Source organism: Oncorhynchus mykiss, chromosome 25 (assembly GCF_057628025.1).
Source record: "Oncorhynchus mykiss isolate SJ-2025 chromosome 25, ASM5762802v1, whole genome shotgun sequence".
Taxonomy (NCBI): Eukaryota; Metazoa; Chordata; class Actinopteri; order Salmoniformes; family Salmonidae; genus Oncorhynchus; species Oncorhynchus mykiss.
Window position 1 is genome coordinate 83,184,238 of NC_143046.1, and position 26,899 is coordinate 83,211,136.

Below are 26,899 nucleotides of genomic sequence, written 5' to 3' on the forward strand. Positions count from 1 at the left end.
ACTTTCAGCTCATACAAGGAGAAGACTGATCAGAGATGCAGCCAAGAGGCCCATGATCACTCTGGATGAACTGCAGAGATCTTCAGCTGAGGTGGGAGACTCTGTCCATAGGACAACAATCAGTCGTATATTGCACAAATCTGGCCTTTATGGAAGAGTGGCAAGAAGAAAGACATTTCTTAAAGATATCCATAAAAAGTGTTGTTTAAAGTTTGCCACAAGCCACCTGGGAGACACACCAAACATGTTGAAGAAGGTGCTCTGGTCAGATGAAACCAAAATTGAACTTTTTGGCAACAATGCAAAACGTTATGTTTGGCGTAAAAGCAACACAGCTGAACACACCATCCCCACTGTCAAACATGGTGGTGGCAGCATCATGGTTTGGGCCTGCTTTTCCACAGCAGTGACAGGGAAGATGGTTAAAATTGATGGGAAGATGGATGGAGCCAAATACAGGACCATTCTGGAAGAAAACCTGATGGAGTCTGCAAAAGACCTGAGACTGGGACGGAGATTTGTCTTCCAACAAGACAATGATCCAAAACATAAAGCAAAATCTACAATGGAATGGTTCAAAAGTAAACATATCCAGGTGTTAGAATGGCCAAGTCAAAGTCCAGACCTGAATCCAATCGAGAATCTGTGGAAAGAACTGAAAACTGCTGTTCACAAATGCTCTCCATCCAACCTCACTGAGCTCGAGCTGTTTTGCAAGGAGGAATGGGAAAAAATTCAGTCTCTCGATGTGCAAAACTGATAGAGACATACCCCAAGCGACTTACAGCTGTAATCGCAGCAAAAGGTGGCGCTACAAAGTATTAACTTAAGGGGGCTGAATAATTTTACACGCCCAATTTTTCAGTTTTTGATTTGTTAAAAAAGTTTGAAATATCCAATAAATGTCGTTCCACTTCATGATTGTGTCCCACTTGTTGTTGATTCTTCACAAAAAAATACAGTTTTATATCTTTATGTTTGAAGCCTGAAATGTGGCAAAAGGTCGCAAAGTTCAAGGGGGCTGAATACTTTCGCAAGGTACTGTACGCGTCGGGGGCGGAGCTGTTCTCCGTTACATGCTCTTAGCAGATGCTCTTATCCGGTGAGACTTACACAGTTAGTGCATTTAAGGTAGCTAGGTACGACAACCACATTTCACAGTTAGGTTTCCGTCCAATTGGCAACAGATTTTCATTCCAAAATAAATCATCTGCATAAAAACAATTTGCACATTTTCCCACCAGAGATGTGTTTCCATCAAATTGACTTGTTGCGGATAAAAAGCTGTGCGTGATTACATAATTCACATAAAAATAACACTTGCTGTTAAATTCCCATGTACTGAATAAAAAATAGATGCTAAATGGATTTCCATGGCGTTTTCAATGTTGCTGATAGTTTTTGACACAAAAACTGTTGCGTTATATAGCAAAAGTGCCCACTCTGGTCTTGGAATGCGCTCTATTTGTCAAACGGCAGCCAAGCATCGATCAGAATAAGACTATATTTATTGGAAAGCAGCATGAAGCTCATCAACTTTCACCACCCTGTGATGTTCATCATAACTTATTTCATCTGTAGCCTAATAAACTGTATGTTTTCCCGAGTTTTAGTGGGAGGACCACACAACAAATGAAATCAAAATGAATTTGTCACAAATTTTATAAATAACAGGTGTAGACTTACAGTGAAATGCTTACTTACAGTGCCTCCAGAAAGTATTCACACCCCTTGACTTTTTCCAAATTCTTGTTGAGTTACACCCTGAATTTAAAATGGATAATATTTAGACTTTGTGTAACCGGCCTACATACAACACCCCATCATGTCAAAGTTGGGGCGGCAGGTAGCCTAGTGGTTAGAGCATTGGTGTCACGGCCGTTAAAAAAAGAGGTGAGAGTCCATTTTGTCTTTATTTGGAAAATGACACCGAACAACACAATAAACACTACAAAAAACAAACCGTGAAGCTAAAGGTTATGTGCCCTAAACAAAGTCAACTTCCCACAAAGAAAGGAGGGAAAACTGGCTACCTAAGTATGGTTCCCAATCAGAGACAACGATAGACAGCTGTCCCTCATTGAGAACCATACCTGGCCAAAACATAGAAATACAAAAATCATAGATAACAAAACATAGAATGCCCACCCCAAATCACACCCTGACCAAACCAAATAGACACATAAAAAGGCTCTAAGGTCAGGGCGTGACAATTGGATTAGTAACCGAGAGGTTGCAAGATCAAATCCCCGAGCTGACAAGGTGAAAATCTGTCATTCTGCCCCTGAACAAGGCAGTTAGTTCTTAGGTTGTCATTGAAAATAAGAATGTGTTCTTAACTGACTTGCCTAGTTAAATAAAGGTCACAAATTATAATAATAATATTTTTTTTACAAATTAATTAAAAAAGAAAAGCTGAAATGTCTTGAGTCAGTAAGTATTCAAACCATTAGTTATGGAAAGCTTAAATAAATTCAGGATTAAAAATGTGCTTAACATGACATAATAAATTGCATACCTCATCTCTGTACCCCACACATACATAATAGTTTGACATGTTTTTCTATATTCTAAATATGGTTTGTTGACATATGACATAGACCTTGATATAGGTGATACACATCTGATGTGTTTGTTGATTTCCAGCTGTCGGACATCCTCAGTACCGTCCAGCGAGGGATGCAGGGAGTGGAGATGCACTGTCAGAGGCTAGAGAAGTTCTGTGATATGGTGGAGACAGCCATGTTGACTGACATGGATGGGTTCTTGGCCGGGGAGAAATGGTCTCCCCAGGATATCAAGGCCATCTTGGCGGTGCACACAGAGAGCATCAGGCTGATGAAAAGGATAGAGACTGAGACCCGTGTCAACATGATCCTGGTCAGGTGTCACCAGTACCAGTCAAACTGCCTGCCCTACCCAGAGGCTCTCATCTTTACCATTCACTCCATGCTCCCCTCCATTGTAAAGAAGAAGAATCTGGAACTGATGGAGGTTTGTTAAATAGTACATTAGTATACCATAGTTTTTGTTAGTGTTGTTGTTTAAGCGTGTCTAAATACCAGATACTCTACCTACAGTCATGAAGTAAACTTTAGACTTCATGCATAAATCATGTTCAGGCTATTCATATTTTGAAGTTTTTGTAATTGCGTTGAGGAGTGCTTTGACCGGTACTACTTTTCGGTTATACTTTCCTCTCTCAATCTGTTCAATCAGGTGATCAGAGGAGCTCTTAAAAAGCTGGATAAAGACATTTTTACAGTGGAAGAGTTTGTTGAGCATCTGACCTTCCTGAGTCGGATATCTGTGCAGATTCCAACTCTGGAAAGACAGTATCAGTTCCTCATCCAGCTCTATAGTATGGCTAAAGAGTACCAGATCACTATCTCTCCTGAGGAGCTGGCTTTGTACCAGCACCTCGTCCCCAGCTTTCAGCATCTCAAATCCACTGTCATGATCTGTGAAACCAAGAGGGATGACAACATCTTCAAGTTCAGTGTTGATCTGGGCAAACACTTAAATCAACTCAGATATGAGCTTGTTCTGGTTAAAATGAAGGTACGGTTGATCTTTCAGCAGTTGTTGTGCTTTTCTCCCTCCTTAATACTCAATAAGAGTCATTATTCTTGATTGTGTTTTAACATGTGTATCTATGATTTCCTCTTTCTGACAAAGCTGCCTAGCCTGGTCTCACACCTGTTCATACTGCCAATGGCCGGACAACAGATGTAGGACCAGGCTTAAAGATGTCACAAATCTCTTATTTCCCAGGTGAACAATCCCGTCCTGCTTTGCTCCTATACGTCTCCCAAAGTGGCCAATGAGATCCTCCAGGCTCTCTCGGAGGAGGTGGCCATCTACTCCAATAAGGCATACAGCTACACTAGCTACGGAGAGCTCCTGAGAAACTCTTTTTCTATGAAGAAGATCTCCACTGTGGTCCGCATGAAGCAGGGCCGTGGTTCTAACGCTGCCGAAGTGGAGGCAGAGCTGTCTGAGGTGGACTATGCCCTGACGCTGAGGAAGATGCTCTGGGGGATGCAGAAGGAATGGGATAAACAGTACAGCCGTTGGAGAACCACCACCTTCGAGCTGCTCAATGTGGACGATCTGCAAAATGATGTCAGCCGCTTTACACAGACCATCTACATGTTAGAGAAAGGTCTCTGAGTGATATTTTAGGATCATAATTGTTGGGATTCATCACCATGTCATGTCAGGTGGTTCCGTGGTATCACAAGTGTTGCTGTGTTAAATGATGGGTTGAATGTAAAGGAATTAATATATGTGAAACAACTAATACACTTTGTTTTCTTTGTCATTCAGGTTTACCTGAAAACAACATAGTTCCCATTCTGAAGCAGAAGGTGATGGACTTCAAGCTTTGTCTGCCCATCGTCCTGGCTCTCAGGAACCCTTATCTCCGTCAGAGACACTGGGAAGACATCCAGAGCTATATCGGACAATTCTTCACCAAAGAGGATAACTTCACCCTTGGAAACCTATTAGACATAAAGGTAAGGCATCTTTAGATGGTAGCAATAAAATATCTACCTTGCTTTTCTAAGAATTTCTGGAAAAAATGTCTGAAATCACGTTCAGGGCCATTTCTAAGTTCTAACATTGCGATCATGATATGTTTTTTTTTACCTACTTTAGTTGAATCCACTATTTGTAAGTGGCTCTGGATAAGAGCATTTACTAAATTACTATAATCTGAACGTAAAATTAAATTCTAAATTTCCCTCTGTGACATGTATGCAGATTCTTCAGCAAAGTGGTTCGATAGGGGACATCTCCACTACTGCCACCAATGAGGCCACTTTAGAGAGCATCCTGTACAAAGTGATCGACCTGTGGAGGAACACAGACTTCCGTCTGATCACCCACCAGTCTGACGCATCCACGGTGAAAATCATCGCCTCTGCAGACGACGTCATGGCACAGCTGGAAGAGAGTCAGACCACTATCATGAGCATCAAGGCATCCCGCTACGCTGAGCCTATCAAGGTCAGGTGTCATTCAAATGTGACCGGAGAGACGTCATGATTCGTTAAAAATAACATGATTTGAATAAATATTGCCCCTTTTCATATCATAGATTCTAGAAATTTGTATTTTGCTTCAAACCCCGAGTGGACTCCCGAGTGACGCAGCGGTCTAAGGCACTGCATCTCAGTGCTAGAGGCGTCACTACAGACCTGGTTCAATTCCAGGCTGTATCACAACCGGCTGTGATTGGGAGTCCCATAGGGCGGCGCACAATTGGCCCAGGGTCGTCTGGGTTAGGGCTTGTCCAGGGTAGGCCGTCATTGTAAATATGAGTTTGTTCTGACTTGCCTAGTTAAATAAAGGCTAAATAATGGTTAAATAAAGATTCAATCAAAATATATAAATAAAACCCATTTATGCAGAATTTGAGAAATACTGTATAATATTTGTACATAATGGAATCACTGTTATTTCAAGAAGAGAAATAAGTTAAGTTCTCTGAATCTTGTGGTTTTGTCAGTTGTTGGGGGACAAGGTGGTATTCGTTAGCCTGGTCCCAGAACTGTGTGTTCTGTCTTGCCAACTCCTATGGACATTGTCATGCCACACTGCATAACAATGACCATAGGAGTTGGCAAGACAGAACAAACAGACCTGGGACCAGGCTTAGTATTATTGTGTGTGATGACAATGTGATCTCTCTCTTGTTTAGTATCTGATAGATGAATGGGAGAGGAAGCTGAACCAGTTCTCGCATACTCTGGAGGAGTGGGTCATGTGTCAGAAGAGATGGCTCTACCTGGAGCCTATCTTCTCTGCTGGAGGGATTCAGAGGCAAGGCAGCTATTGTAGTTTTACCTGTGTGTGTTGTATTAACAGATGAGGTGTGTGTCATGGCACTTTGGTTTGTATTGTTTATTGTGTTGTCTTGTGTTTCATCTGCTGCTGACAATACATCTACACTGAACAAAAATATAAACGCAACATGCAACAATTTCAACGATTTTACTGAGGTACAGTTTACTGAGTTACAAATATAAATAAATACATTCATCAGGCCCTAATCTATGGATTTCACGTGACTGGGCAAGGGCGCTTTCACGCCCTGACCTGAGATATCTATGTTTAATTTATATTTTGGTTAGGTCAGGGTGTGACTATGGTGGGTACGCTAGTTTTTGATTGTCTAGGTTTTTTTGTATGTCTAGGATTTTTGTAGGTCTATGTGATTTGTATGTCTATGGTGGCCTGATATATCCCAATCAGATTTTATCGTTGTCTCTGATTGGGGATCATATTTAGGTAGCCATTTCCCTTTGGTGTTTGTGGGATCGTGTTCTATGTTTAGTTGCCTGGATGTGCTATTCGTATAGCTTCACGTGTCGTTATTTTGTTCAGTGTTTCATTCTTTTAATAAATAAGAATGTACGTATACCACACTGCGCCTTGGTCCGATCCTTATAACGAACGTGACAGGCGCAGCCATGGTTGGGCCTGGGAGGGCATAGGCCCATCCACTGGCCCAGCCAATCAGATTTTTTTCCCCACGAAAGGGTTTTATTATAGCCAGAAATACTCCTCAGTTTCATCAGCTGTCCTGGTGGTTGGCCTCAGGAGATACTACAGGTGAAGAAGCTGGATGTGTTAGGTCCTGGTTTGGCGTGATTACACGTGGTTTGTGGTTGTAAAGCCGGTTGGACGTACTGCCAAATTCTCTAAAACGATGTTGGAGGCGGCTTATGGTAGAGAAATGAACATTAAATTCTCTTGCAACAGCTGTGGTGGACATTCCTGCAGTCAGCATGCCAATTGCACGCTCCCTCAGAATTTGAGACATCTGTGGCACTGTGTTGTGTGACAAAACTGCACATCTTACGGGCCTTGTATTGTCCCCAGCACAAGGGGCACCTGTGTAATGATCACGCTGTTTAATCCGCTTGTTGTTATGCCACACCTGTCATGTGAATGGATTATCTTGGCAAAGGAGAAATGCTCACTAACAGAGATGTAAACCCATTTGTGCACAAAATTTGAGATCAATAATGTTTTTGTGCATATGGACATTTCACGGATCATTTATTTCAGCTCATGAAACATGGGATCAACACTTTACATGTTGCGTTTATATGTTTGTTCAGTATATTTTAATTGTTACATAGGCTTCTGGTTGATGATTTCGGAAATTGTTCTTTTGACAGCACTTTCAAGACATACCTTGCACATGTAGTCATATCATCTGATATAATATGGAGTAGATATCTACCTGGAGTAGGTTTAAGGTCCAATGGAGCCGTTTTTATCTCAGTATCTAATCATTTCTGGGTAACAATCAAACCTTACTGTGATTGTTTTCAATTAAAATGGTCAAAAATAAACAAAAATAGCTTCCTAGCAAAGGGTAATTTCTGTGAGTGTTGTGAGTGGGGAGGGGAAAACTGGAACTCTTTCTTATTGGTCTATTAACTCATTTACTGCATGGTGATGTCAGGCAAAAACTCCAACCCACCAAAACAGGCTGAAATGTCAGTCGGTCTTATCAAACAGCTTTTACAGGACATTATCATCATTTCACAGTATTATTCCAACTTCATAGTGTGGTAATAGTGTGTATGTAAAACACGGGAAAATCAGGTTTTTGACTGCATTTGGCCTTTAAGAAGACTCACAGTAACAAAGAAATTATTGAATGAATCCAAAATATGTACTTTTCTGACTTGAAATGAATGAACCTCATCCTATTAGACAGCTCCCAGCGGAGGCCAAGGTGTTCCTGCAGGTGGATCAATCATGGAAGGAGATCATGAGGAGGACAGATGACAGGCCTAATGCCCTGAGAGCAGCTACCGCCCCTGGGGTCCTGGAGATGCTGCAGGCTGGCAACGTCCACCTGGAAAAAATACAGAAGTGTCTGGAGGTACTGGAGGGAGTTAGGGTGCCTGGGTGTCAGAATGTTTCTGCTATCTTGTCAACTCCTTGTCATTCATTGTCATCTCAAACATGGCAATTCCGTAATGAGTAGAAACCAACTGGAGCCCAGGCTAGCATATCACAATATACAGCAGACTGGAACCCAGGCTAGCATACCTAATGATACTGTAGACTGGCACCCAGGCTAGCATACGACATGATACAGTAGACTGGAACCCAGGCTAGCATACCACATGATACAGCAGACTCTCAAAAGGACAATGCACTTAATTTCCTGTCTTTAGGGTCAGCTGGGCTGCAAAACCTTTGACATTTTCATTTGCAACTCTCACACAACATTTATGTTATCCTAGTTCCTTTCAGAGTTGCTGTTTATTTCAATACTTGACTGTTTGTTTCGTTTTCTGCAGGATTATTTTGAATCCAAAAGATCAGTTTTCGCAAGATTCTACTTCCTCAGCAATGAGGAACTGCTGGATGTTCTGTCACAGAGCAAAAATCCCAACGCCATTCAGGTTCCCATCTCATAGTGTTGGCTAACCATCCAAGAAGAAATGACTCTCTTTAAAAAGAAAATAACATAAGCAGCAGCTGGAAGTTAATATTTCACTTTTATACAGCAGACTCTCAAAAGCACAATGCACTTCATTTCCTGTCTGTAGGGTCTAGCTGAGCTGTAACCTTGTCTCCAGGCTCAATTACTACCGCATATAGAGACTGGTAACAGTGCTTCAAAGTGGGACTTGAATGGGGTGTGTTTAAAATCGAGGCGGGAGATGGAGCGAGCCTGCTACAGATGTAGGATCTTAATTTGAGCCAGTTTCCTACAACAGGAAAATAATGAATTATTATGTGGATTGTAATTAATGGACATTTTTTATAGGGGTGATAACATTTTTTGTTATGGCAAATGAAATTGGACATATTTAAGTGGAAATTACAAACTTGAAAAGCCTGTTTAAACCTCAAATACACTACCAATTTGCATTTCCTGCTGTGGAAAATTCTCAGTACAAAAGAGTAATCAAATTAAGATCTGCACAGATCTATTAGCTGGGACTTTGAAAAACGGTGAAGATCGTTCTATCACATTGACCATCATATTTTTGGGAAGCCCAATTGATTCTGAGTTCGGACATATAAACTTACAGTACCAGTCAAAAGTTTGGACACACCTACTCATTCAAGGGTTTTTATTGATTTTTACTATTTTCTACATCGTAGAATAATAGTGAAGACATCAAAACTATGAAATAACACATATGTAATCATGCAGTAACCAAAAAAGTGTTAAACTAATCCAAAATATATTTTATATTTTAGATTCTTCACAGTAGCCACCCTTTGCCTTGATGACAGCTTTGCACACTCTTGGCATTCTCTCAACCAGCTTCATGAGGTAGTCACCTGGAATGCATTTCAATTAACAGGTGTGCCTTGTTGAAAGTTCATTTGTGGAATTTCTTTCCTTCTTAACCTTTCTGGTCTCCCCATCCCGGATCCGGGATCGTGAATACAGACTCAAGCTCATTACCATAACGCAACGTTAACTATTCATGAAAATCGCAAATGAAATGAAATAAATATGCTAGCTCTCAAGCTTAGCCTTTTGTTAACAACACTGTCATCTCAGATTTTCAAAATATGCTTCTCAACCATTGCAAAACAAGCATTTGTGTAACAGTATTGATGGCTAACGTAGCATTTAGCATTAGCATTCAGCTGGCAACATTTACACAAAAAAACAGAAAAGCATTCAAATAAAATAATTTACCTTTGAAGAACTTCAGATGTTTTCAATGAGGAGACTCTCAGATAGCAAATGTTCAGTTTTTCCTGAAAGATTATTTGTTTAGGACAAATCGCTCCGTTTTCTGCGTCACGTTTAGCTATGAAAAATCCCTGTATCCAGGATTGTGTAAATCTATCAGCAAGCTCATTAGCATAACACAACGTTAACTATTCATGAAAATCTCAAATGAAATGAAATAAATATGCCATCTCTCAAGCTTAGCCTTTTGTAAACAACACTGTCATCTCAGATTTTCAAAATATGCTTCTCAACCATAGGAAAACAATCATTTGTGTAAAAGTAGCTAGCTAGCGTTAGCATTTAGCGTTAGCATTTAGCGTTAGCATTAGCGTTAGCATCCAGCACGCAACATTTCAACAAAAACATAAAAGCCTTCAAATAAAATAATTTACCTTTGAAGAACTTCTGATGTTTTCAATGAGGATACTCTCAGTTAGATAGCAGATGCTCAGTTTTTCCAAAAAGATTCTTTGTGTATTAGAAATAGCTCCGTTTTATACATCACATTTGGCTACCAAAAAAAATCAGAAAATTCAGTCCTCAAAACGCGAACTTTTTTCCAAATTAACTCCATAATATCGACTGAAAACATGGCAAACGTTGTTTAGAATCAATCATCAAGGTGTTTTTCACATATCTCTTCATTGATACATCGTTCTTGGACACATGGTTTCTCCCCTATATCAAATGGAAAAGTATGAGCAGCTGGCAATTGCGCACCGAATTCCACGCAGGACACCAGGCGGACACTTGGAAAATGTAGTCTCTTATGGTCAATCTTCCAATGATATGCCTACAAATACGTCACAATGCTGCTAAGACCTTGGGCGAACGACAGAAAGTGTAGGCTCATTCCTTGCGCAATCACAGCCATATAAGGAGACAATGGAAAACAGAGCTTCAGAAATTCTGCTAATTCCTGGTTGATGCATCATCTTGGTTTCGCCTGTAGAATGAGTTCTGGGGCACTTACAGACAAAATCTTTGCAGATTCTGAAACTTAGTCGAGCATCTCATAGTCGAGCATCTTTTCGTGACAAAATATCGCGCTTAAAACGGGAACGTTTTTTATCCAAAAATGAAATAGCGCCCCTAGAGATCTAACAGGTTAATGCGTTTGAGCCAATCAGTTGTGTTGTGACAAGGTAGGGTTGGTATACAGAAGATAGCCCTATTTGGTAAAAGACCAAGTCCATATTATGGCAAGAACAGCTCAAGTAAGCAAAGAGAAATGACAGTCCATCATTACTTTAAGATGAAGGTCAGAAAATCTGGACATTTTCAAGAACTTTGAAAGTTGCTTCAAGTGCAGTCGCAAAAACCATTAAGCGCTATGATGAAACTGGCTCTCATGAGGACCGCCACAGGAAAGGAAGACCCAGAGTTACCTCTGCTGCAGAGGATATGTTCATTAGAGTTAACTGCACCTCAGATTGTAGTCTAAATAAAAGCTTAATGGCGTTCAAGTAGCAGACACATCTCAACATCCACTGTTCAGAGGAGACTGTGTGAATCAGGCCTTCATGGTCGAATTGCTGCAAAGAAACCACTACTAAAGTACACCAATAAAAAGAAGAGACTTGCTTGGACCAAGAAACACAAACAATGGACATTAGACTGGTGTAAATAGGTCCTTTGATCTGATGAGTCCAAATTTGCGATTTTTGGTTACAACCGCCGTGTCTTTGTGAGACGCAGAATAGGTGAACGGATGATCTCGGAATGTGTGGTTCCCACCGTGAAGCATGGAGGAGGAGGTGTGATGGTGTTGGGGTGCTTTGCTGGTGACGCTGTCAGTGATTCTGCTGTCACACTTAACCAGCATGGCTACCACAGCATTCTGCAGCAATACTCCATCCCAGCTGGTTTGTGCTTAGTGGGACTATCATTTGTTTTTCAACAGCTGGTTGAGAGAATGCCAAGAGTGTGCAAAGCTGTCATCAAGGTAAAGGGTGGCTAATTTGAAGAATCTAAAATATACTTTGATTTGTTTAACACTTTTTTGGTTACTACATGATTCCATATAGTATTTCATACTTTTGATGTCTTCACTATTATTCTACAATGTAGAAAATAGTCAAAAAAAAAATAAAGAAAAACCCTTGAATGAGTAGGTGTGTCCAAACCTTTGACTGGTACTGTATACAGTGCCTTGCGAAAGTATTCGGCCCCCTTGAACTTTGCGACCTTTTGCCACATTTCAGGCTTTAAACATAAAGATATAAAACTTTTTTTTGTTGTGAAGAATCAACAACAAGTGGGACACAATCATGAAGTGGAACGACATTTATTGGATATTTCAAACTTTTTTAACAAATCAAAAACTGAAAAATTGGGCGTGCAAAATTATTCAGCCCCCTTAAGTTAATACTTTGTAGCGCCACCTTTTGCTGCGATTACAGCTGTAAGTCGCTTGGGGTATGTCTCTATCAGTTTTGCACATCGAGAGACTGAAATGTTTTCCCATTCCTCCTTGCAAAACAGCTCGAGCTCAGTGCGGTTGGATGGAGAGCATTTGTGAACAGCAGTTTTCAGTTCTTTCCACAGATTCTCGATTGGATTCAGGTCTGGACTTTGACTTGGCCATTCTAACACCTGGATATGTTTATTTTTGAACCATTCCATTGTAGATTTTGCTTTATGTTTTGGATCATTGTCTTGTTGGAAGACAAATCTCCGTCCCAGTCTCAGGTCTTTTGCAGACTCCATCAGGTTTTCTTCCAGAATGGTCCTGTATTTGGCTCCATCCATCTTCCCATCAATTTTAACCATCTTCCTTGTCCCTGCTGAAGAAAAGCAGGCCCAAACCATGATGCTGCCACCACCATGTTTGACAGTGGGGATGGTGTGTTGCTTTTACGCCAAACATAATGTTTTGCATTGTTGCCAAAAAGTTCAATTTTGGTTTCATCTGACCAGAGCACCTTCTTCCACATGTTTGGTGTGTCTCCCAGGTGGCTTGTGGCAAACTTTAACCGACACTTTTTATGGATATCTTTAAGAAATGGCTTTCTTCTTGCCACTCTTCCATAAAGGCCAGATTTGTGCAATATACAACTGATTGTTGTCCTATGGACAGAGTCTCCCACCTCAGCTGTAGATCTCTGCAGTTCATCCAGAGTGATCATGGGCCTCTTGGCTGCATCTCTGATCAGTCTTCTCCTTGTATGAGCTGAAAGTTTAGAGGGACGGCCAGGTCTTGGTAGATTTGCAGTGGTCTGATACTCCTTCCATTTCAATATTATCGCTTGCACAGTGCTCCTTGGGATGTTTAAAGCTTGGGAAATCTTTTTGTATCCAAATCCAGCTTTAAACTTCTTCACAACAGTATCTCGGACCTTCCTGTTGTGTTCCTTGTTCTTCATGATGCTCTCTGCGCTTTTAATGGACCTCTGAGACTATCACAGTGCAGGTGCATTTATATGGAGACTTGATTACACACAGGTGGATTGTATTTATCATCATTAGTCATTTAGGTCAACATTGGATCATTCAGAGATCCTCACTGAACTTCTGGAGAGAGTTTGCTGCATTGAAAGTAAAGGGGCTGAATAATTTTGCACGGCCAATTTTTCCGTTTTTGATTTGTTAAAAAAGTTTGAAATATCCAATAAATGTCGTTCCACTTCATGATTGTGTCCCACTTGTTGTTGATTCTTCACACATTTATTTTTTTTATATCTTTATGTTCGAAGCCTGAAATGTGGCAAAAGGTCACAAAGTTCAAGGGGGCCGAATACTTTCGCAAGGCACTGTACATGAAAACTCTTTAGGAACTCACTTCCTTGTTTAAATCTTTGAGGTGCTCGCGCTATGAAGTCCACAATGTAGGGGAGATGAATCTAAGGGTTATGCTAGATGGTGATGAATTGAGAGATCAGCCAATTAAACCCAGTGGTTGTTTCTTCCTGCCATAGGCTTCCATTCAAGTTCCATTCCGAGGCGCTGTGAAACCAGACGGTTAGACAGAGAGCGAGCTGGGTGATGGACAGATTAGCTGGGCTGTAAAAGCTTGTGCAAAATGTTGACATTTTCATTCACAACTTTCAAACAATATTTCTGTTTTTATTCAATCAATTTAATTCAATCCATCCTCTACAACACTTTTAAGCCTCATCTTGTAAAATGCTTCAGCAACATCCGTCACCTGAACATCCAGGAACATGCTAGGATTCACCATGTGGTGGCAAGCATACGTTCAGCCGAGGGTGAAACTGTGACCATGCCAAAGTAAATAGTCGAATCATTTACATTTAGGCTTAATTCATGTTTCTTCTTCTGTTACCGAGAATCCCAGAACAACTCTTTCTTCTCTTTTGATTCTTTAGAAATGTTCAAATACGTGGGCCAGTGGAGCAATGGATGGGAAATGTGGAAACAGCAATGTACAACACAGTGAAAAGGTTCAGTAACCATTTTGCATGTAGCTTTTTCTTTCCTGTTCAAAAGGTGTTGATACAGTATATCCAAGGGAACTTTTAGCCTGATACAATAATCATGTTTCAAATCATTTCAGGCGCTTGAAGATAGGAGTGTCAGAATGGAATCCTCAGAACTTTAAGAAATGGGTCCTCTCTCACCCCGGACAGGTCGTTCTCACCGTGGTAAGTTGCCATTGCAACGTATAGATTTAACAGGAATATGACGGGACTTATTACTATCCACCTACACAATTGGGGAAATCCCGCCATGTGTTAAACAGTGTATCGTCGTCCTCCAGTTCCTGTTCACTAGGCTGATGAATGTAGTGACTGTTACCCTGTCAAAGTTACATCAACAGCCAAGGAAAACTTAAGACCAAAGTCAATGTGAGACCATCAGACTTTTCACACCGTCTTCTTACATTGTGTCCAACATGTGTTCTATACACATGCCTGGTCCCAGATCTGTTGTCTCCTTCTATAGCCCGGTCCCAGATCTGTTGTCTCCTTCTATAGCCCGGTCCCAGATCTGTTGTCTCCTTCTATAGCCCGGTCCCAGATCTGTTGTCTCCTTCTATAGCCCGGTCCCAGATCTGTTGTCTCCTTCTATAGCCCGGTCCCAGATCTGTTGTCTCCTTCTATAGCCCGGTCCCAGATCTGTTGTCTCCTTCTATAGCCCGGTCCCAGATCTGTTGTCTCCTTCTATAGCCTGGTCCCAGATCTGTTGTCTCCTTCTATAGCCCGGTCCCAGATCTGTTGTCTCCTTCTTTAGCCTAGTCCCAGATCTGTTGTCTCCTTCTATAGCCCGGTCCCAGATCTGTTGTCTCCTTCTATAGCCCGGTCCCAGATCTGTTGTCTCCTTCTATAGCCTGGTCCCAGATCTGTTGTCTCCTTCTATAGCCTGGTCCCAGATCTGTTGTCTCCTTCTATAGCCCGGTCCCAGATCTGTTTGTGCTCTTACCAACTCCATTGCTGTCATTGTCAAACCAAATATTTTGGCATGACACTTCCATAAGGAGTTGGTAAGAGAGCAGAAACAGGCTAGTACCCAGGCTACCAAAACCCCTCCTTAACCCTCTGTCCCCTAGACCCAGATCATGTTCACTAAGGACTGCCAGGAAAGCTTCAGCAGTGAGAGGCAGTTGGAGAGCATGGTGGTGGTGAAGCAGCAGGTGATCCACAATGTGGAGGAGCTGGCTGACCTTGTGTCCGAGCCCCTGCCCTGTCACCAGCAAGCCACCCTAGAGGCCCTGCTCACAATCCTGGTTCACTGTAGAGACATCCTCAGCCATCTCCTCCAGAACCGCATCACCAGTGTCGACGACTTCGAGTGGACAAGGTCACAGCTTTGATCATAGTTGCTACTGCTAGTATAGATTTTTCTTGAAATACCTGGCCTTATATAGATTAGTTCCAGATCTTTTTGTGCTGTCTACGATCAGAATAACTCCTATTTTTAGGCCAAATATATCTAGGATCAGGCTAGGACTTCTGAGCATGTTTTGTCAAATTTTCTGAGTTTGAGATGATTGTTGATCACTTAGGTAACCTTCAGAGCTGCACAAGACTTACCTAAATGAACAACTTAATTTTGGCTAGTAAGCCAACCAAAACAGATGTCCAGATGCAACATTTGTACTTTTTATATATATTTTTTGTCATTGGTTCTGTTGGTTTCAGGCAGCTTCAATATGTCTGGTATGACAGCTCCTCTCTGTGTTACGTGGTCCATGCCCAGGCTTCCTTCATGTATGGCTATGAGTACCTGGGCTGTTCTCCTCGACTGGTCATCACGCCGCTCACTGACCGATGCTGGCTGACCCTGACCGGGGCCTTGAGCCTCCATCTGGGGGGCGCGCCCGCCGGACCCTCTGGAACAGGCAAGACAGAGACGGTCAAGGACCTGGCCAAGGTAAGGACCTGGCCAAGGTAAGGACCTGGCCATGGTAAGGACCTGGCCAAGGTAAGGACCTGTCACTGAAGTTAGGAGAAAAACCTGTGAAGTATTTAGTAAGTTAGTCGGTGTGTGGACCTGAAAATGCCAGCAGTAGAAAAAGAGAATGTCCACACTCTTGGGAAACCACTGTCACTGATATCCTTGTAGCTCTGTATTTAAGCTGATACTGTATTTACAGGAAGTAAAACCATGTTGATGTTTTCCTTTGCAGGCGCTTGGAAAGTTCTGTTTAGTCCTGAACTGCTCTGACAGTCTAGACTATAAGGTAGTCATGGACATTTCTATTCTCATTATAACTTTATAGCTATTGTACTTTTGATGCATTGAAATATGTTTGTTCAAGCTCATTGCGTCAGTTGTAGAAACTGAAGAAGTGGAGTAGAAGTATGTTTACATTTTACTGTATACTGTGAGTTAATGTTGTCTCTCTCTGTGACATTCCCTTACCAGATGATGGGGAAGCTGTTCTCTGGCATGGTGCAGTCTGGTTCCTGGTGTTGTTTTGATGAGTTTAACCGTATCAACGTAGAGGTGTTGTCAGTCATCGCTGCTCAGCTTCAGTCTATTAAGGCTGCCATGCATGGCCACAGTTTACGGTATGCCTCTGGAACTTACCGTATTCTTTTGACTGATTTGTATTTTACATTTTATATTGGTTTAACTGAACAGGTGAATAGTTTAGGTTAATTCGTCAAATGTATTGGATATTTACTGTATTTACCAAAGGTTTATGTTCGAGGGAAGAGATATCCGACTGAACGCCTCATGTGGATTCTTCATCACCATGAATCCAGGGTAACGTGATATGTCATGTTTAAGTTCATACTCTTTTAATAACCTTTTATAAGTGTTAATAACCTGTCATCAAGGCAAAGGGTGGCTACTACTTCTCAAATATAAAATATATTGTGATTTGTTCAACACTTTTTTGGTTACTATATGATTCCATATGTGTCATTTCATAGTTTTGATGTCTTCACTATTATTCTACAATGTAGAAAATAGTAAAAATAAAGAAAATCCCTTGAATGAGTAGGTGTGTCCCAAACTTTTGACTGGTACTGAATATACATACACACATACATACATACACATATAAATACATACAGATACACATACATACATATCAATACATATACATAAATATATATATATGCATCTTTAAAAAGTATATATATTTTCTTTATTACCCTCCAACCCTACCACCCCTAACCCAATTGGAGCAAACTAGTCAACAACAATGCTTAGGCCTGTATTTCCAGTTCATACATACTATGTACATTTTATGTACACAGTCTATTTTACAATAGTTCTATTTTGTTTGCTTTTACTCCTGTCTTTCCTCTACCCTCAACCATCTATTTCTTATGTCCATCCGGCTTGATTTCTATTTGCCATGTCTTTCAAGTTGACCTCTCTCTTTCAGTTGCAAAGGTCGAGTGGATCTCCCTGACAACCTAAAGTCCCTGTTCCGGCCTGTCTCTATGATGGTACCTGACTTTGACCTGATTGCTGAGATCATGTTGTTCTCTGAGGGCTTCAAATCAGCCAAATCACTGTCCAGGAAGATCGTCAACCTCTACCAGCTCGCCAGCAAGCAGCTGTCTCAGCAGGTTGGACTTACATAGACTCTTAGAAAAAAAGGTGATATCTAGAACCTTAAAGGGTTCTTCGGCTGTCCCCATAGGAGAACGCGTTGAATAACTCTTTTTGTTTGCAGGTAGAACCCTTTTGGTTCCATGAAGAACCCTTTCTACAGAGGTTCTACCTGGAACCAAAAAAACTTTCTCCTACAGGGACAGTCGAAGAACACTTTTGGAACCATTTTTTCTAAGAATAACATTACAAACATTTCAGTTAAAACAGTTGAAAATGTCAGTTAAAACAGTTGAAAATGTCAGTTAAAACAGTTGAAAATGTCAGTTAAAACAGTTGAAAATGTCAGTTAAAACAGTTGAACATTTCAGTTAAAACAGTTGAAAATGTCAGTTAAAACAGTTGAACATTTCAGTTAAAACAGTTGAACATGTCAGTTAAAACAGTTGAAAATGTCAGTTAAAACAGTTGAAAATGTCAGTTAAAACAGTTGAACATGTCAGTTAAAACAGTTGAACATGTCAGTTAAAACAGTTGAAAATGTCAGTTAAAACAGTTGAAAATGTCAGTTAAAACAGTTGAAAATGTCAGTTAAAACAGTTGAAAATGTCAGTTAAAACAGTTGAACATTTCAGTTAAAACAGTTGAAAATGTCAGTTAAAACAGTTGAAAATGTCAGTTAAAACAGTTGAAAATGTCAGTTAAAACAGTTGAACATGTCAGTTAAAACAGTTGAACATTTCAGTTAAAACAGTTGAAAATGTCAGTTAAAACAGTTGAACATTTCAGTTAAAACAGTTGAAAATGTCAGTTAAAACAGTTGAACATGTCAGTTAAAACAGTTGAACATGTCAGTTAAAACAGTTGAACATGTCAGTTAAAACAGTTGAACATTTCAGTTAAAACAGTTGAAAATGTCAGTTAAAACAGTTGAAAATGTCAGTTAAAACAGTTGAACATGTCAGTTAAAACAGTTGAACATTTCAGTTAAAACAGTTGAACATGTCAGTTAAAACAGTTGAAAATGTCAGTTAAAACAGTTGAAAATGTCAGTTAAAACAGTTGAACATTTCAGTTAAAACAGTTGAAAATGTCAGTTAAAACAGTTGAAAATGTCAGTTAAAACAGTTGAAAATGTCAGTTAAAACAGTTGAACATTTCAGTTAAAACAGTTGAAAATGTCAGTTAAAACAGTTGAACATTTCAGTTAAAACAGTTGAAAATGTCAGTTAAAACAGTTGAAAATGTCAGTTAAAACAGTTGAAAATGTCAGTTAAAACAGTTGAACATTTCAGTTAAATATCAAATACATACGGTAACTGTTCATGTTAATGTTTAGAACTATGTTCATAGCTTTGACATTCTGAAAACTTTTGTTTTGCTTTTTTGTTTTGTGTCTTTGTGTTTTTTTCCAACTTCCTTTCGTGGTTCTACTGTAATCTAGGACCATTATGATTTTGGAATGAGAGCCATAAAGTCAGTGCTAGTTCTCGCTGGTCAGAAGAGAAGATTTGCAGCGCTGTCGTAAGTATTAAAGAAACAAGAATCCTCTGCATTCTTCAGGCCAAAAGGCATTCCCTTGAATTGGTACAATCAAAAGGCTGTGTCACTGGTCACTACCGTCTTCTCTTTGCTTCTCTCATTCATCTCAACTTGCCAGAGTTGTTGTAGTAAAAACATTGTGAGTAAATACTGTGTGATATTCCAGGTGTGGCCTGACACCAGAGGACGAATGCTGCGTTCTGATCTGTGCTTTACAAAACTCTAACTTACCCAAGCTGGTTCCTGAGGACGTTCCTCTGTTTAAAAGCATCATGGAGGATCTCTTCCCTGGCGTCGTCAATCCCAAAACTATCCATCCTCAACTAGAGGTAATTCCTTGCCACGTGTACTCACACAGTCCGGTGTAGTCTGTGCTTGTTCTGGTAAAGTAAATGGAACTTGGTTAGATCACTTGGCTACATGTTTTTTTGGTTGTTGTGGTAAAAATGTATGTCATATGCTTGCATCTTCTCTAGATCGCCATAGCTAAGGCTACAGAGATTCTTGGATTTCAACAATGGCCAAATCAAGCCGAGAAGGTTACACAGCTGTATAGCCAGATTTTGGTCAGTATTTGGTTTCTTAAACATCCCGGGTCCATACGAACCCTTGCTTAAACCTCAGATGGAACGAAAATGCTAGGTGTTAGCTTTTCCCATTGGAAAACATGTCAGAATTAGCTGCCTAGCTAACAAGAGTTACTTCTATTTCCCGGGAACAAATAACAAATCAACCAATGACTTCCGTTAAGAACTCTCATGAAAAACTGTTAAATCACGTCCAACTACTTCTACTTCTTTAGTTGGCTGAAGCAGTATTTGTTAATGGAAATAATCACGCTGGTCAGCTGGTGGTGTTAGCATAGTGGCTAAATGTAAAACGTTTTCCGATGGGAAAAGCTAACACCTAGCATTTTTTGTTCCAGAAGGTCTACACCTGAGGTTTAAGCAAGCGTTGTCCTGTTGTTTTTGTGATTAATTCAATTCACAATATCATTCAACTTCAATGTTGATGTTGCAGGCTCGAGGAGGGGTGATGTTGATTGGTCCTACCGGAGGAGGGAAGACAACAGTGAGACTCATCCTACAGCATGCTCTACACCTGCTGCCCTCTCTGTCTGAAGTCCACAGGAGGACCAACGTCTTTATGGAGGTACTACTACATCTCGTTAGACACTTCAGATCGTTTACTGAAAACATCTGTCACTTAATGTTTTTAAGTGTGTTTAAACATGCAGCTAAACTGGTGCAGATTTGATTCCTTTCAGATATGGAAGTGTTAGATAGTATGTTTGTGTGTGTTGTTTAAAGCTGCAATCTGTCATTTTTTGTGGCGACGCGACCAAATTCATTGATTATCTATTGCTTGTTTTGTCACACAAACTGAAATTAGCCAAACTATTAGAATTTTAGCAACCAGAAAATGGCGTTGTGATTTCTGCATATAGCACCTTTAAAATACGTTATGCCTTTATTGAATAGCCTGGTCCCAAATATATTTGTGCTGTCTTGCCAACTCCTGTAATTGATTGCTGTGCTTGTTTCATTCTTTCTCTTGACTTCCATTGGGTAGTTGGCACCGAGTTCAGAGGTCCACGTGGAAAGCTTCACCATCAACCCCAAGTGTGTGAGCTTTGGAGAGTTGTATGGTCAGGTAGACCCCAACACTCTGGAGTGGTCAGACGGCCTGTTCGCTTCTGCAGTCAGAACCTACGCTAAAGAACTCTTTGAACAAAACAACAAGACTTCCAAAGACAGCGAGAGCAGGAACACCTCTTCAGTCAGTGCTTATTACATTTACATTTGAGTAGTTTAGCAGATGCTCTTATCCAGACTAAACTACATTTCAGTCATTCAACTGAAGTAGTTAAAACAACGATCACATCCTTGCAAGTAAAATCTTTCTCAAAACAGCCGCCAGCTATAAAATCATTGATAGGAAGAGTTAAGCACCATTTTTTAAATTGCTATTCATTGTTTATGATCATTCATTCCAAGGATACTGTCATTTACGCTGGTAACGTTAGCCATACATGGGCTCTGTCTTCCCTTTCAGGATGTTTTGAGTGACTCCACTACACCCTTACCTTCCAGCAGTTATCAACGTATGTCTTAATGAACTCTGCTTGTGGTTATCTCACAGTATAGTATCACACAACTTTTGAGAAAGTTATCATTCACCAATATATATATTTTAATGTATCTCTTTATTATTTCTTAGATAACTTCATGGTTGACAACTGGCGTTGGATCATAATGGATGGCCCAGTGGATATCCTGTGGGTCGAGAACCTGAACACTGTGTTGGACGACAACAAGACGCTGTGCCTGGTGAACGGAGAGAGGATCAGCCTGCCAGATGGCATTAGGTTCCTGTTTGAAGTGGATACTCTCAGCCAGGCCACCCCCGCTACCATCAGCCGCTGTGCCATGGTCTACATGGTACTGTGTCAAGATGCATTATGTTCAACCAGACCTACTTTCCAGAACGGTTCCCTGGACTCAGATTAGTTCTCGTCCTGGAGAATCTCCGGTCCAAGATTAGGCCTAATGTGGGTCCCGGAAACTGGACCCCCATCTGTTATAGGTTTTCATCGAGTGTATTAAACTACAGTAGTTTATTATGCAAAGTTAGAATATTTGGGTTATATATTTTCTGTAATCGCCACTCCAGGATCCAGTTGACCTGGGCTGGAAGCCGTACGTGAGGCGCTGGCTGTCCCGGCTGCCCAGACAGCTGAGCAGAGAGGGAAGGAACCACATCCAGCAGCTCTTTGACAACAGCATCACCCAGGGGCTGAACTTTGTCAAGAAGCACCAGAAGCTGCTCAACTTCCAGATCCCGGAGATGTCCACAGTCATGACCGTCTGCAGCATCCTGGGGGCTCTCATTAACTTCATGCAGGGGAATGGTGGCCTGGGTAGGACAATCTTCTGTAAAGCTAAGCATCGTCTGTATTTCTTTTTCTTCTTCTTCTACTTCTACTACTTGTCTTTCTGTCTGTGTGGATGTTGTATTGTTTCCTATGTGGACTTTCATTAAGTTTGGTCCAAGCTTGATCAAATTTCCATTCTGTGGTGTCACAGGACTAAATCTTGAGACATTGTCAGAGGAAGACATTGGGAAGACCTCTGCAGACAATGAGTCCACAGGAAAAGGGTACGTGTAAATGAAATCTATTGCCGTTTGTAGTTACTATATTATCTTGGTTCAGCTTTAGTAAAGTTACTGTATATTTCCAATCTGTGACAGGGAGGATAACAAATGGTTTCTACAGAAAAACCCAGAAAAACTCACGATTCTTCTTGGGAAGCTGTTTGTCTTTTCATACGCCTGGGCAGTGGGAGGAGTCCTAAACCATGTAGATGACTACGATGAGTCCCCATCTGCTACTAAAGACAAAAGCTGTCACCTCGCCAATGTTGCACACGCATTCAAAAACCTGATCCACAAGTTGTTTGAAGGCGCACCTTGCGGTATGTGAATAGAATAATTAATCATGTCCAGGGACTGCAGAGGAAAATTTGCTATCTAGCTCAATCTGGTGCAATGACATGTTGTACATGGTCTCTGACAAATGAACAAATAAATAATGCTCTAGTGTCCATTATATTTTCTATTTTGTAGAACATCCCTCTTCATCAAACTTTATTTTGTCTCTGAATATTTCAGGTGTGTCTTTACCGGCGGGGAATCGTATGATCTTCAACTACTTTGTGGATCTACAGACAGGTGCCTTCGTTCCCTGGGATGAGTTGGTTCCTAGCACCGAGAGTCTTATACGCAAAGGTCTGCTCACACCTTTACCCTCTCTGGTGTGCAGCAAGCATCCATACATGCACTTTTACAATCGTACCATTCAAGAGTGCTAAGATGAGTTTCAAGTTTATTTTCCTTATGTAATTTCACTGGAAATCATACTCACCAGAGCTCTCACATTAAAACAACAGCATTAAAAACAGCAGTATTAAAACATACAGCATTAAAAGTTAGGGACTCACATTATACGTTCATTTCCTCAGGACTGAACACATCCTCAGGTTCTGAATCATTGCAGTTGGGAGGAGCCCTGGGAGAGTCTAACACAACAGATACCACCAGCTTTCTGAGATCAGGCCCCATCTGCAGCAATGATACTGTCCGCTACTCCTTTCTAATGAGCCTGCTGCTGCTCAACAAACAACCAGTACTTCTCACAGGTGATTCAGTCGAGATTTCACTCTGTATTATATAAGACTATAGGATCATTCTTTCCCCCAATTACATGCCTGTTGCTTACTATTCATGTTCTTGACAGAAAAAAATGGTTGTCTTTAACCAACTATTTTATCATTAAAAAGATAAGAGGTCTCATAATGAGGTTTGAATTGATTGGATTCTGGAGTTAATGAAGTTTGTTTTGACAATTAAGGGATTCTGGAATTAATGAGGTTTGAATGACTGTTAGGGGATTCTGGAGTTAATTAAGTTTGTTGTGACTATTAGGGTATTCTGGAGTTAATGAGGTTTGTTGTGACTATTAGGGTATTCTGGAATTAATGAGGTTTGTTGTGACTATTAGGGTATTCTGGAGTTAATGAAGTTTGTTGTGACTATTAGGGGATTCTGGAGTTAATGAAGTTTGTTGTGACTATTAGGGTATTCTGGAGTTAATGAGGTTTGTTGTGACTATTAGGGTATTCTGGAATTAATGAGGTTTGTTGTGACTATTAGGGTATTCTGGAGTTAATGAAGTTTGTTGTGACTATTAGGGGATTCTGGAGTTAATGAAGTTTGTTGTGACTATTAGGGTATTCTGGAGTTAATGAGGTTTGTTGTGACTATTAGGGTATTCTGGAGTTAATGAGGTTTGTTGTGACTATTAGGGTATTCTGGAATTAATGAGGTTTGTTTTGACTGTCAGGGGATTCTGGAGTTGGAAAAACCATTCTCATCCAAAGCATTCTAAAGAAACTACAGAGAGACGGAGGAGAAATGGTGAATCAAGGGACTATGCTGGGACGAGTGTTTCTACACAACCAATCCAAGACAGCCAGGTAAAGCTAACATAAAACACCATTCTCTTTTGTTTATCTTGTAAAAAGTACATTATGTTGAGAAAGACAGTGAGCTTCAGTATTATTGTGTAAGAAAGGCCCAGAGAGGCTGAGAGACTGATACGAACAAGCAACCTAATGTACTGCAACTTTTCTCCAGCCTGCTGGAGGATGTTAACCTGCTGACAGCTGTGTTTGGGGGAGATGCAGATAAGTCTACAGACGGTGATTCATTAAGTAAGGTTTAGTCAGGACTACCTAGTAGTCATCAGTAGTAGTGAGCTTAACTAGTGAGTAAAGTTAGTAGTCTGACTAAAAGCCAGATGTTCTCCTATTACCCTTCTCCTGAGAAAATGCTTTATTCTTTAATGTGAACAATTTATTGTTGCCATAATAATTAAAACCACAAAAAAAAAAATATTGATTGCCAACTTCTGAGAAAATGGTATTTTCAACCAAAGAGTATTTTCCAGGTGGCTTGTTAAGTAGCATGCCGTTTGGAGTGTTGCACAGGATGCGTAGTCCCAGCCATACCTCAGAATCCTCAGGAATCCTGACCTGTACCCTCCAGTGCACTGCTCGTACAACCACTGCCTACATACAGGCACACATGTTACAAAACCTCGTCAAGAAAGGCAAAAATAACCTTGGTGCACCCAAAAATAAGTCTGTGAGTAAAATGTCATTACATAAACACGTCTGATAATTAACATTTAAAGTTCTGGATGTTCAAAGTACTCTAATGGATTCAAAATACACTAAAGATGGATGCATAATCAGCTTTGATGTTCTATGTTTCTCTCCTCAGGTCTTGGTGTTTGTAGATGATTTGAACATGCCAACACTTGATAGTTATGGCGCCCAGCCTTCCATGGAGTTTATTCGCCAGTTCATCGAGCTCCAGGGAGTATTTGATGCCAAGACTCTCACCTGGAAGGTACAGTACAATAACCATGGTGTTATTAGAGTTCGTGTCTACCATTTCCCTGTGATGCGTGATGCAAATCATAGCTATGTAGAACAGAACCGGGAGGCTTATTTTCTTCCTCGTTTGACATCAGATGTGATGAATAGGCCTAGTCTCTATACAGAACCGTGTTCTTGTGGTTTCTATTAATTGTATGCTAGTATGTTAGCTCCAAGTCTCTATTTGTTTCTTTTCTTTTGTAATTTGACCCCCTTTTTCCCCCAATTTTGTGATACCCAATTGCGATCCAATCATATCTCATCGCTGCAGCTCCGCAACGGGCTCAGGAGAGGCGAAGGTCAAGTCATGCGTCCTCCGAAACAAGACCTGCCAAGCCGCGCTGCTTCTTAAAACCTCTCTAGGGTACGTGGGACGGTAGCGTCCCACCTCGTCAACAGCCAGTGAAACTGCAGGGAGCCCAATTCAAAACAACAGAAATCCCATAATTAAAATTCCTCAAACATACATGTTTTTTACACCACATTTTAAAGATACACTTGTTGTAAATCCAGCCACAGTGTCCGATTTCAAAAAGGCTTTACGACGAAAGCACACCAAACGATTATGTTAGGTCAGAGCCAAGTCACATAAAAACACAGCCATTTTTCCAGCCAAAGAGAGGAGTCACAAAAAGCAGAAATAGAGATCAAATTAATCACTAACCTTTCCATCTTTAAATAATGAGCTTCACCATAGCCTTGTGACTCTCAGATCAATTCAGTGTCTATAAATTAATTCTCTGAGAGGGCTTACATATTGGCAACTGAGATCCTTTATAGCAAAGACACACATGGCCAGACAGCATTGGCTATAAATTATCGTTCAGTTTGGTCTCCTAAACTAAGTTCTTATCTCGTTCTTGGTACCACTTAGAACCAAAAACATTACCTCATCCAATGGCATATATCAAATACACCCCCTCCTAGACAAGATCAGAAAAGACAGTGAGCCTCTTAGGTCATATACTAAATCAAGATAAGGGCAACCTCAGAGGGGACATGTAAATAGTTAGACACATTCCCATAAGAAGACAGGCCTGACCTCTCCCCTCTCTGGGGCCCAATGTGACTAAGCCCTGGCAGAGAAGGGATAACTGCAAACTGCAAACAGTATTATCCAAAAGAAGACATTCTAATGACAAATATCTCACATAAGCATTATTATATAAATACAACATCTTATTTATCAATGTTACCTAACTAATTTTGATTCTGCTACTACACGCGTTATGTTCAGTAGTTCTAAAACATCTGGTGATTTTGCAGAGAGCCACATCAATTTACAGAAATACTCATAATAAACATTGCTAAAAGATACAAGTGTAATACATGGAATTCTAGATCCAGTTGTCCTTAATGCAACCGCTGTGTCAGATTTCAATTTTTTTTAAAGGAAAAAGCAAACCATGCAATAATCTGAGTACGGCGCTCAGACGACAAATCAAGCCAAATTGATATCCGCCATGTTGGAGTCAACAGAAGTCAGAAATATCATTATAAATATTCACTTACCTTTGATGATCTTCATCAGAATGCACTCCCAGGAATCCCAGTTCCACGATAAATGTTTGTTTTGTTCGATAATGTCCATCATTTATGTCCAAATAGCTCCTTTTGTTAGCGCATTCAGTACACAATCCAAACT

General features: G+C 40.5%; 1 protein-coding gene across 1 annotated transcript in view; it reads left to right on the forward strand.

Moving 5' to 3' along the window:
* The window catches only part of LOC110504241 (dynein axonemal heavy chain 6), a 60,767-nt gene that overhangs the window by 7,225 nt on the left and 26,643 nt on the right, over window positions 1-26,899 (forward strand). The window contains exons 7-30 of the mRNA XM_090219331.1: window positions 2,647-2,994; window positions 3,220-3,561; window positions 3,775-4,165; window positions 4,330-4,520; window positions 4,768-5,013; window positions 5,708-5,829; window positions 7,738-7,909; window positions 8,334-8,438; window positions 13,848-13,966; window positions 14,065-14,139; window positions 14,253-14,340; window positions 15,246-15,496; window positions 15,838-16,069; window positions 16,565-16,710; window positions 19,419-19,581; window positions 20,825-21,031; window positions 21,308-21,356; window positions 21,473-21,693; window positions 21,926-22,172; window positions 22,339-22,411; window positions 22,505-22,728; window positions 22,925-23,041; window positions 23,275-23,438; window positions 25,097-25,225. Of these exons, the coding sequence (XP_090075457.1) occupies window positions 2,647-2,994; window positions 3,220-3,561; window positions 3,775-4,165; window positions 4,330-4,520; window positions 4,768-5,013; window positions 5,708-5,829; window positions 7,738-7,909; window positions 8,334-8,438; window positions 13,848-13,966; window positions 14,065-14,139; window positions 14,253-14,340; window positions 15,246-15,496; window positions 15,838-16,069; window positions 16,565-16,710; window positions 19,419-19,581; window positions 20,825-21,031; window positions 21,308-21,356; window positions 21,473-21,693; window positions 21,926-22,172; window positions 22,339-22,411; window positions 22,505-22,728; window positions 22,925-23,041; window positions 23,275-23,438; window positions 25,097-25,225 (4,422 nt within the window). The remainder of the gene's footprint in view (window positions 1-2,646; window positions 2,995-3,219; window positions 3,562-3,774; window positions 4,166-4,329; window positions 4,521-4,767; window positions 5,014-5,707; window positions 5,830-7,737; window positions 7,910-8,333; window positions 8,439-13,847; window positions 13,967-14,064; window positions 14,140-14,252; window positions 14,341-15,245; window positions 15,497-15,837; window positions 16,070-16,564; window positions 16,711-19,418; window positions 19,582-20,824; window positions 21,032-21,307; window positions 21,357-21,472; window positions 21,694-21,925; window positions 22,173-22,338; window positions 22,412-22,504; window positions 22,729-22,924; window positions 23,042-23,274; window positions 23,439-25,096; window positions 25,226-26,899) is intronic.